This window comes from Ascaphus truei, chromosome 3 (genome assembly GCF_040206685.1).
Source record: "Ascaphus truei isolate aAscTru1 chromosome 3, aAscTru1.hap1, whole genome shotgun sequence".
Classification (NCBI taxonomy): Eukaryota; Metazoa; Chordata; class Amphibia; order Anura; family Ascaphidae; genus Ascaphus; species Ascaphus truei.
In genome coordinates, this window is record NC_134485.1 from 146293950 (window position 1) to 146306554 (window position 12605).

General features: G+C 38.0%; 1 protein-coding gene across 3 annotated transcripts in view; it reads left to right on the top strand.

Moving 5' to 3' along the window:
* BCAS3 (BCAS3 microtubule associated cell migration factor) overlaps positions 1–12605 on the top strand; it is a 1601451-nt gene that overhangs the window by 755935 nt on the left and 832911 nt on the right. For all 3 annotated transcript variants that reach the window (XM_075589630.1, XM_075589629.1, XM_075589631.1), the window contains 2 exons: positions 7742–7866; positions 10604–10769. In XM_075589630.1, the coding sequence (XP_075445745.1) occupies positions 7742–7866; positions 10604–10769 (291 nt within the window). The remainder of the gene's footprint in view (positions 1–7741; positions 7867–10603; positions 10770–12605) is intronic.

The following is a 12605-nucleotide window of genomic DNA, read 5'->3' on the forward strand; positions in this document are numbered from 1 at the left end:
AACTTGTTACAAGGAGAAGGTAAAAGAAAAATAATATTTTTTTATTCAATTATGAGATCGTTTCTTTCATAAATAGGCAGCGAAGGATGCCGCACCTTCACCCTTATTAATGTATGGAGATTTTGTTTTACTAGTATTCACTATTACTTGTCTTGGGCTATAATTAATGTATTTTACATTTGCTTCAAATTGTAATTGTTGCACACGTAGTCAGTGATTTAAGTATAATGATAATCAGTATTTAAAGTGGCCTTGTATGATATTCAACAGCACTTCATTAAATAACCTAAAATTAAAATTCTTTATAATGCAAGCAAATAGGTAAAATACATTTTAAGTATCCCATAAACAAGTTCATAAACTGTTGCCATTTTGTTTAAGAGGCTTGTGCTCTCCTGTAATCAAGTGTAATATCACCACACTTTTTATTGAATTTTGGTAATAGCATTAATATTCTTTATCAGAAAAGGATAGTCATTTTAACATAATCTAAATCAAATCAAAAGTCTTAAGGGGTATAATAAGCCTTTCTACAACCTCTCCAACAAAATGTGTAAAATCTAAGAAACTTCATCAATATTCAGATGTAGCAAAGCTTACTGTTTTCGGTACCGTGACAAGGTGCAAGATTACAGCCACGTCAACACTTTGTTCACCATGGCTCGTCCGCAAGTTGGCTACGGTCAGCAAGCAAAATTATTTCTGGTATTATTTATGTCATTGCGATTGAGTATGTGTCTGGCAGATGGCACACTGAATATCTTTGTCTATGTCCGGCAATGACAAACCCTCCAGGACTTCCACCAGCCTTTAAATAAATAAATGCAAATTCATGAGGTAGAAGTGGTGGTAACAACAACTACCAAACTCTTTAGCCACACTGTTCGTTGTACTCATAATGCATTTATTCAAGAATGTTATGATACTGAGCTTGCATCTAACACTATAACATTCCATAATGTAATTGAAATGCTTTAGTCAAATGGGAAATAACAGCCTTTACCTGTCCAATACAAGCGTTTAAGGCAGTCACAGATATTGAGGGAGTACAGTGACCAATCAAAACCAGATTTTTGTGGGTATGAGAGTGCCATTCAGTTGTCCTGAAGAAATAACTAATTCCAAGTTCATGACAAACACTTAAACCTCCACTTTCTAAATTACATATCCATTACCTTGAATTGGAAAGAAAAGACTAAGGAATTCATAATTTAATATAGTGTTCCTATGGAAACATTCCAAAATGAAATGCATTTCATGATCCCATCTACCCTTTTAATGCTGTGGTGTGTCCCAACACCAGGCTGACACATGAGCATGTAACAATGATTGATTACATGGAACACCTCAGCATCATTGTGTGATGATTCATAATGCTTTTATATCCTTTCTTGTAAACATTCTTGGTTATTCCAGACCAAGTATTATGTTGATGTGATGCCAAAACAGGTAACTTTAGCCCCTAAAAGATTACCATAGCAAATTACATTTAGATAAAACATCTTTGCAGTAAAGTGCCTTTTAACCACTTGAGTGCTGGAGGGTCCTTCAATTAATCAATATTCCACAGGCACCTCTGACACTGGAGAAGTTATTATGTTACAGAAAGAGAATTTTCATTATGGAATGTGCAACATTGCCTATAGAATTTGCAGAACATGTTTTAAAATACAAATGGCGGCATTAGTTCTTTGATACTGTAAGAGGGAGGTGCAGACGTACACACAAGGAGACCGTTTTGGGGAACTTAAAACATAGTATTAGTGAGCCTGTCCCTTTAAACAATGCAGAACATACAAAAACAAAATAATCAAACAGCCTATCTCTGTGTATCTCTTCCCTCTCTATAAGACTGGGAGGAAAAGCCCCTTACCAGCCTATCAGCCCAAAGTCTCAAGCGGTACCTTAAGCAGATGGCCCTTAAGGTCAGTGGTGTCTGGGTGTCTTGATCTCAGCACAGCCTTTGTGCTCAAGACATTGTCTCTCTCCTGTGTCAGCACCCTTGTGTGCTAAGGAAATCTCTCTCTGCCGTTTTCCACAGGAGGCTTTTTTTACAGCTCTGATTAGCCATGTGGAGACTGGTTAATTGAGTGGTTGCAATAAACCAGCTCCATGCTGGATTCAGAGCTCTGAGGCAGCTTTATTTAAACAGGGATAAGTCCTTGTTACAGATTCAAAAGCAAAAAGGTCTGATGACTCAGTCTCTCGACTAGTCTGATGAAATCTGCCAAGTATTGGTCAGAATAGTCCAGTACTCTTTGCAGACGGGGATTTTTTCCATTACCGCTGAAGAAAGCAGTCATCAGATTTCTTCTAAGAAAGCCATTGTCAGACCCGAACCTTCCTTTCTTAGGAAGGTAATTGAGAAAGTTGTTGTAACCCAACTGGAAACCTGTCTGTCAACCGATTATATTTATGACCTATTCCATACAGGATTCAGAAGACGTTATAGTACTGTGACAGCTCTTGTTCGTATTCTTAATGACCTTCTGGTTGTAAGAGACAGTGGGGATTGTTCAATTGTGACCTTTCCGCAGCATTTGATAGCGTGGACCATGGGATTTTAATAGAGTGGATCAAGGATTTCTGTGGACAGTATGGCACAGTACTCAGGTGGTTCACATCTTTTCTCACTGTTGGATCACATCAGTGCCCCTCTCATGGTGTGTGTCACAGGGCTCTATTTTAATTACATAGGATTGAAGCAGGGGCTCTCCAGAGCTGAACTGCATTAATTTCAGCCCTGGGTACCCCCTGCTTCCTGAAATGCAGGCCTCGGTATGGGGTGCCGGTATCTCCTGCATGTTTAATTCTCTCGCGTCACGTGATCAGGATATTTAAACAGGTGATCGATCACCTGTTAGAGATGTGCAGAGAGAGAGGCTGATTTTGTCTACTCTCACTGCGCATCTCTTCCAGACTGATGCAGCCCGGTGGGATTAACAAAGCGGGAGTCCCATTCAGAAGCTGGGACCCCCTCTGTGTTAATCCTGATGGGCAATTAGTGTGGTCACGTGGATTCCGCGAGCAGGCAGTGGTCTGCAAGATGCCTTCTGCGATTTCCAGGGCGAGTACGTGACAATATATCTGGCTACATCTGTAACTCTTACTAGGGGAAAAATCTTAAAGGTGTACATACAACATTTTAATAGGCACTGCTAAATACAAATATAAAATATACCACTTCATTATATATACATACATAATTTCTAATACAATTTCATTAAAACATAAAACAATTGTATTAAAAAAAATTATAACTAGATTTAAAGAGTTCCATTAATAGGTCAAAAAAGTTAATATTACAGATTTGGAGACTTTCACATCACTAGGAGTTCCTAAAGTGATAATATAAAAAGTCTAAAAATAATTATATAAATACTCTGTAAGGTCTAAAAGCTATACTTACAAATTGTGTATTCATTGAAATGTGTGTGTGTGTGTGTGTGTGTGTGTGTGTGTGTGTGTGTGTGTGTGTGTGTGTGTGTGTATATATATATATATAATATATTTTTTTTAATACATTTTCTCTATATTTACAAACATAATACAGAAGTTGGAATGAAAAAAGACAAATACTTACAATTTGTGTATTAATTGAAATGTGTGTTTGTGTGTGTGTGTGTGTGTGTGTGTGTGTGTGTGTGTGTGTGTGTGTGTGTGTGTGTGTATATATATATATCACATCAATACAGAAGTTGGAATGAAAAAAGACAAATAATTTATGGAAAATGTGGTAGATTGTGCATAAAATCCTTTATTTTCAGTCAATAAAAGCTCCCAAGTGAACATTTATTTTTTTTATTTATAAAAATGTTTCACCAGAAAGTAATACATTGAGAGTTACCTCTCGTTTTGAAGTATGTCCTGGGCACAGAGTTCTAAAAATACATGGTTACATTAAAAGAACAGGGTTTAACAGTCGATTCACAGACATGTCATGGAGTTGGAAAATTGGGTACAGGGGAAAAAGGGTTTGTGAGTTTCAGATTGAAATAGAGCAGCTTTAACATCACCATCAGCAGCAAACGGCTCACAGCCTTTGGCTGCCCTTCGGCCATGCCAAAAGCTGTCCGCCTTTGAGGCAACGCAGATGTACACTGGGGTCATTGATTTTCAATGCAGCTGTGAACAAAAAGTTCTTTGTGTCCTCTTGGCTCATTAACATTCCAGTGGGTGGGGTTGACGTTCCACAAAGTACAAGCAAATGTTAACCCTTAGCACGCTGGTCCTGTGCAGAGGGGAGCAGCTCTTGGAGAGCCCCATCAGGCTGTCCGCCTTTGAGGCAACGCAGATGTACACTGGGGTGGTTGATTTTCAGCCCCATTTAAACCCATTGGCACCAGGTTATCCAGGGTAAAAATCCCTAAAGTTTATTTTTTACCCACCATAACGTATATAATGTGTGGTTGAAGCGTATTCCAACTTCACATTTCAAAGCATGTATAACCAGTCTCGCACTGAAGAGACCCAAAAGGTTGAAATAGCTGTCTGTGAGTATGTTTTACTGGCTATGCACTTCTTTAACCTAGTCTGTGTAGTACAGCAGCCATATGCATAAAGGGGCAGGGCTGGTGCTACCACTAGGCGACTTAAGCGGTTGCCTATGGCGGCACATTTTGGGGGGCTGCGGAAGCAGAGGAGGAGGAGGATGGCTGGCGGCAGAGGGAGAAGAGGACAGAGGAGGACGAGGATGGCGGGTGGCTTTGGGTATTGGGAGAGGAGGAGGAGAGGAGCAGGGTGGGAGAGGAGGGTGTCAGGCAGCGGGAGAAGACGACTGAGCACCATTGGAATGGAGATGGGCGGCACAGGAGGATGGCCGGGAAGGATTACGCCCCAGCGTTCTAACCCGGAAGTCCACTGACTTCTGGTGTGTGCCGCTGCTACAGCGCTGCTCCTCCCCGGCCGTCGTCATGTGCCATCCTGCTCTGCTCCCACGGTCCTAAGTCCTCTTCTCTCACCACAGCCGACATCTTCCTCCTCTGTCTTCTTCCTCTGCTGCTCTGGTCCTGCCATTCTCCGTCCTCTTCTCCCACTGCCGCCTGACATCCTCCTCCTCTGCTGCCGTGCTACACTGAAGCCAGGCAGGTGAGAGGAGGAGGATGTGGAGGAGAAGGGGGGCGAGAGAAGAGAAGAAGGGGGTGAGAGGGAGAGTAGAAGGAGGAGGGTGAGAGGAAGAGTAGAAGGAGGAGGGTGAGAGAGGAATTGGAGGAGGAGGTGATTATGGATGAGTGGAAGGGGGGTGAGAGAGGAGGAGTGGAAGGAAAATTAGAGGATGAGGAGGGGGGAGGCGAGAGAGAATGGGGCTAAAGGTTTGCCTAGGGTGCCGAATACCCTTGCACCAGCCCTGTATAGGATGTTAAAATGAAGGAAACTGTGTGCTCATTTCCATGTCATTTCGCAGAATCCCTTGCTGCAGTTGGAAGCATTGGATGCTAAGAGATAATGGTGAAAAGCAGTCCTATTTGTTGTTCTTGTTGATAGGTGTCATCCCCATGATATCTTCATATTTAATAAATGTACTCTTTTTGGAATACCGTCATAGCCATACCCTCTGATACTCTGCAGAATCCCTGAAAGAATACCTTTCAAGGTATATTTAAAAGGGTCGTGTTTATTCTACTGTCAGGGACGACATATTTAAATTCCCCCACTGGCAAAACCAGATGCCCTTATCTCTAGATAACATCAGTCCTATAAAAACCATAAAACTATGATGTAGTTTGACAGGCCATAAAAAACAATTGTTGTATTTGTAAGACAATTTGAAACCAATGTTAACCTCTCTTATGGGGTTGATTAAAATACTTAATAGTATCTGCCATATTCATTATAGAGATGATTAAGCATGGAAGTTTACATGATATGACAACTGTTTTGAACTAATAAAAGTAGAAAAATGGCATACATAACAATGCATATTGATTCCCTGTAAATCACAAGCAGGTCCACAACGAGCCATATTGGAGGAAACTACTTTGATGCTGTAAGAGAGAAGATTTCTCAGTTTTGTTTAAAAATGGCGTTGGAAAAATTATAGTGGTGATTTCTCTTTTCTCACAAAATTAGTATATCCATAGCCAGGTTTCCTAGTGATCCCATCTGACCAAATTGCAAAGGCAGGCCTGGTTCCCAAGCCTTACTCAGTGGTGTGCTTATATTATCCTGCAGTTATAGTTGCTTTAGCACCACTTGCTTCTTCTTAAGGTTATTTACTTCTACACCTATCCAATGTGATGTGCTAGATTAAAAGAGTCTACCTATTTCTACAACAAAATGACCTCTGAGATAGTACAGTTGTACTTTATAGACCCAGTGGGTTGGGGAGCTTATTTCATTTTCAACTAACAAAACACTAAGAAACTAAACAGATGCACTTCATATAGATGTACAATGTTTGTGTCAAGACTTTGTTGAAACATAGGTTCTCTTTTACCATCCCAACCAAACAGTTGGAAAATTTTCCAGTATTCATAAATCAAAGAATACTATTTCCATCAAAGTATTATTTACTGTAACTGCATCCATGATGCTGTACAGGTATATTTATTTGCTACCACCCATTACAAAGGTCACACGTCATATTGGAGAGATTTGTGTGACCTTTCCTTACAAATACTATTGCTACAGGATTTAGATTTTATTTTGGTTAGATTTAAATAGCATCTGTTGAATTGCTTACATAGGTAGTAGTGGCTGCAGTTCCTGTCATTACAGAGGACACACATTGTTTTCTATACATGATTTATATATAGATATATACACACACACACACACACACACACACACACACACACACACACACACACACACACACACACACACACACACACACACACACACACACACACATACATATTAAGATATATATTTTTATTCTAATTTTGACACCATTTTTTCTATCATAGACCTGTGAAGTTATTGTTTTTTTTTAACTAGTAAAACTCATAAATGTAAATTGACTTTACAGTGTTTAAAGTGGGATGGTATACAGTAGTAAGCGACTTTTTCAGAGAAAAATAAATGTATTTTATAAAGAACTTGTCCTGTACTATCTCACACGTTTACTAGATTCATGCTTCCGGCATTGAATGTCAATCTGTTTTATTATGCACACAGCCCGAAAGGCGTAGGTGTGGTGCTGCTGGACATATCTGGTTTTTTTTGTCTGATCCTATCATGGAATAAAGGATTTTTTATTTTTAACCCCTGAGCCTCCTCCTGGTTTGTTGGCAGTGTGCTGCCTATTTTTCACCCTTTCCTTATTATGCACTTTAACCTGTTACCATTGATGAAGCTATATGACACGTGTATATATGACACATGGTCAAAGCTGTGACCATGCAGCAAGCTTAAGCCTATAGGGAACCATGTTAAAAATGGTTATTGAGGCAAAAAGTGACACTGTGTGCTCATTTGCATGTCATTTCCCAGAATCCCTTGCTGCAGTGGAAGTGCTGTATGCTGGGTGATAATGGGGAAAGGCGGGGTTGCAGACCTGCCTAACACATGCAGATGAGCATACAGCTATATTTGCATATATATATATATATATATATATAGTCTTATAAGATTATATATATATATATATATATAATATATATATATATATATATATATTAGTCTTATATAGTCTTATAAGATTATCTGTTTGTATGCACATGTGAAAAAAGAGGAGATCCATAATTAACTTGTTGCTTTTTTTTTTAAATGTTGGTTATTTCTATTTTGTCATTTAAAGCAAAGCCAAGCCAGCTCCGCAGATTTCCCCAAGTAAATCCATGGGAGGGGAGTTTTGTGTTGCTGCTGTTTTTGGATCTTCAAGATCCTGGTTTGCCAGCAACCAAAGCATTAAAAGAGACAAAGGTCAGTATATTGTTTCGTTTGTATACTAATGTTTTGAATGTACAGTATATCCTATATATAAGGTAATGTGGAAAGTCAAACGTACAGTTCCACGTAAAAACAAATTGAACTACAGTAATGAGTGATATATTTACTAGGTGATGTCTTAACAAAACAGACAAATATAAATATATTTCAATTATTTTGGATGTTTTATCATGGCAATGTTTGTACTGTAAGTGTTCATTAAGATATAGTTTAGAGTGGGTTTTATTTCACTTATTTTTTCCCTATTCTGCTCTCATTTCTAATTGGGTTTTCAATAAGGAAGTTGTGTCTGACTATATTATAATTGGACTTGGGCATTTTTTTATTGGACTGGAAAAATAAGCGGAGTTTTCAAACAGTCAGAATTACATCAAAATGATAAATAATTTGTCTAAAAAGTAATCAATCACTAAAATGTATTTCATGATATATTATATAATATATGATGTCATTTGTATCCTTCTAATAGACTTGTTTAAAAGATAAGGTAACATTATTCATATTTGTTTTCATACATTTTGTACATTCTATACCAGGGGTGCGCAAACTTTTCCCTGTGTGCTCTCCTCTGCGGCTTGCCCTCCCCCTGCTCTGCCCCGGCATCAAATTGCCATGGTAACATGACATCACGTGACCCAGCGTCGTCATTTGATGCCAGGTTAGTAAGGTAAGTGTGTTATAGAGGCCTCGCGCTGTCCCCATATATTTAATTTAAATGCCTTGGAGGAGAGTGCGGGACCTCTATAACTGCCGTGCCCTCCCCCCTGCCTCCCGGTTTACACACCCCTGTTCTGCACCACTGTTAATATATTTTAAAATCAGTTTTTCAAAATAGTAACTTGATTAATTAAGTGTTTGAAGAAAAGTGACACTATTAATTTATTGTATAGTAAAAGGGGCTTTACTAATCTTCCAAATCCTTCCCTTACACAGCTCCTCCAGTGCTCTCTTGTTATATTTTTGTGCTTTTCTGGGCTGTCAATGGCAGATGTGCCTCATTTTTTAGGTGGTTTGTGTTCTGGCCATATGTCCACTAGGGACTTGGCTGACATCACAATCTAAATGTAATAGCTTCTGACTGTCCTGTATGTCTGTTAGTGCAATAGTCAGGTCTAAACATAGACCAACATATGTTGGTCTGACTCGTGCAGTACAGGGGAGCTATGAGGCTAGGCAGTGTTAGAAACCCACGACTGCCATTGTGGAAAAATAGTTATTGATATTAAAGCATATCACTGGCAGTCAAAGGCATTTGATAAAAGGGAGCCTCCAAGGCAGTTTGATTTCTTTTCATGACTTCATATTATGTATACCTTTACACTGTTTGTGACTGGGTTTGTTTCTTATTTAGATACTTCTTATTTTTAAATAACATTTACAATAAATATAGTGAAGTAAACCACTGCTTTTCCATAGTATATAGTACTTGAGATACAGGACCGTAACATGCAGTAAACTTAAAGCTGCAATCCCGACCAAAATTTAAATAGTTTTTTTTTTGTTTTGTTTTTTTTACCATTTTCAAACTTAGGGGTCCTCAGGACCTATGCTATTTTCAGCTCCAAGGACCCATGGTTCTGGAGATATTTACAGTTTTAGGTGCTGGAACACTTTTTGTTTATTTAAACATGTCAGCCGCGGCCATCCAATAGGAAGCTGCTACGTCATCTGTGTGGCGTACACCAGCACCTAAAACTGTAAGTATCTCGAGAAATAGTTGGATCCTGAAGCTTAAAACTGTGCTGTATAGCTTCAGAGTACCTGCCGGTTCGTATACTGTGAAATAATCAATTAAAAAAAATAGCAAATCGGATTGCTGCTTTGAATATTTTGACAATCAAGTAGACCTTAATGGAAATGTTGATACCACCACTATTCACTAGGCCTTATAGGCATCTTTCCAGTGCTGGAGAAGCTTAGCTGTATCATATGGAAGACATCTTGATAGTTTATTGATTAAAGGCCTTAAGGACTTATTTTATATCAGACGATGCGGCCAATTGGGCCGTTTCCGGGCAAAATTCCCCATTGAACTTAATGAGGAATTTTGGCCAAAAACTGCCTTATCGGCAGCTCCGGCTAATATAAAATAAGCCTCTTAGTCTGCCTCATGCTTTTGTAAAAACAATACTGAAAACTGATTTAATGAAGTTCAGACAGTGTGGACCTTGAATATAGAACTTTTAGTTACTGAGTCACTCTTCATACATTCGATATCATGAGGTAAATGGGGTTTTCAGACCTAATAAGATGTTGCATGTTGTTGCTGTGGTGAGAATATAGCCTGCTTGCAGAGAACAAGTAAAAGTACATTCAACACACAACAAAGTTTAAGACATTAATTTTTTTATTTGCAAAGATGTAATACTACACGTATATTTACAGTTTGTTTCCCAGGGTACTTAGGCTCTGTTCTCTGCATTTATCAGTATGTTTCATTTATATACAAACAAATACTAACCGTATCTGTCAATTTTAAAAAGTTAAGTAGTATAAATTGGATAACTAGATAAATGTGAAATGCAAAAAAAATAAATTAACCTTCTAAAAAACAAAAAGTAATTTGTGATGGTAAAGACTGTAGTTATGACTGTGATTTTCTACTGCTAGATATATAACATTTTCTTTAATAGGCTGTGGATGGGTGTGTTTTTTATGTGATAGTTCGACAGTGGAAAAGCTGTATGTTGTATGTTTTCTTCCCTCTCAGATCAATCCAAGCAATTTGTGGTGGAATCTCTGTACGTCATTAGTTGTTACGGGACTCTGGTAGAGCATGTTGTAGAGCCCCGGCCTCTGAGCACTGCACTGAAGATAAGTGATGACACCCCTCTGGAAATGTGGACCTCGCCACGTGCTAGTTGGACCCTGGTTAGGTACTGAAATCATTTTACAAGTGTACAAAGCATCGAATTCCAGCATTTCAAACTTACTATATTTTGTTTGTCCCTACCACTATTTGTCTATATATTTTTTTTGCCTTCTTAATGTCTCAAAAGAAAATAAGCACATTACACACTCATCAAACGGTCTGTTACTGAGCATGCAATTCTAAGAAATCATTTTAATTTCCTCACTCACTCACTTTTCAGAATTTTACTTTAGGAGTACAAATGCTCTTAAGTATTTATCATAGTTTTGTCAACTGTTGATATTCTTGTGGGGATCTCCGTACAGTGTGATTTTGCCTAATGAACAAGTAAAGTAGCTTGCAGTAGTTTAAACAAATGGTTATTTATCCAAGAAACAATCCAGAATGCAGGGATTCACCAGCTCTATCCCAGCACCTGTACAAAATGACATTAACAGTTTCATAAATTAAATATATTGTGAACACTTTATTATTCAGGAGAATGGTGGAACTACAACATTGAATTGCTACAGTATGTACTCAATCTCAGTGGTCCACATTAAAAAAAAGTGTTTACTATGGTAACGTGTTCTATCAGTGGCATTCACTTTGGAGAATTCTAGAATGTATTTTTTTTGGCACATTAATGTTGAGTTACTGTTTTTTTTACAGGCTAAAGGCTCTGGGTCTCATGTTAGTACACCAGTATACATTCAAGCAGCAGTTTCTTCCCCCTCCCCACCCTTTATATATAATATACGGTATATAGGAAACAGGTGGCCCCAGGAGCTGAACCGCATTAATTTCAGCTACGGGGACTCACTGGTTGCCAAAATACTTACCGGAGAAGGTGCAGTTAGTTACTTTTTGGTTTTTAAATCTCCCGGGCCAATAGGAAGCCTTCCGGTACCATGTATGTTATCAAGACAAAAAGTGGTACAATTCTGGGGGGGGGGGGGGTGGAGAGGGTAATCTTTGAGTCAAAGAAAAAAAATGCTTAATAAATCAATTGCTTTTTTTCTTTGATTCATCGGGTGTACATTGTTGCATTGTTAAACCCCAGAAATTCACCACATTGTCATTGATACATAGCACCCATGTTGTTTGTTTTCTGTACCTGGAGTTTATTATTTGAATCATACAGAGAAAGGGTAATCTTTTCTTGGGTCACCTTTATAGCAGTGTTTTAATTGTCTAGCGCTTTTCTTTAGACAGCATATTAAAATAACAATTTATATGCTTTGGGTGTTAGAAATTGTGGAAATATTTTTAAAAACTTCAGAACGCCCATTTTTTCTTAGTCTCAGTTGTATACTAAAATATAAATATTACCCCTACCCTGTATTATATCTCATTGTACTTACAGTATGATTGTCTAGCACAGCAACATATTACTTTTCTAATAAAAGCTTGCCTAGATTAGGTTCCACTGCAGATGACTCTTAATAAGTGGACTGCCCTAAACAAAACCAACAGAAATCAATCTTGAAATATTGTTAGTATGTCTATTTTTTAAGACATTGAAAGTATTCTGCCATTGATTTTTAGGCTACATTCTTCTACAGCAATACTTATTCCTTAATTGGTGTAATCAATATGAAAGTATAGAGCCATATACAATGGACATTCCTTAATTAAAATGACCTCATGTTCAACAAAATTGTAATTTTTCAAAAGAGCAGAACCATGTAGATTTTGTACGGATTTCATCTGAATTAAGGAGTGTTCAGTTGATATCATAGCACTAATTAAGTTAAAACACACATAGCCACATATCACCCTCTGTACTATTTTTTACTTTGTTTACAAATGTAAGATATATGAAACAGTGTTTCAAGTTTAAACCCGAAATGTCTCTATT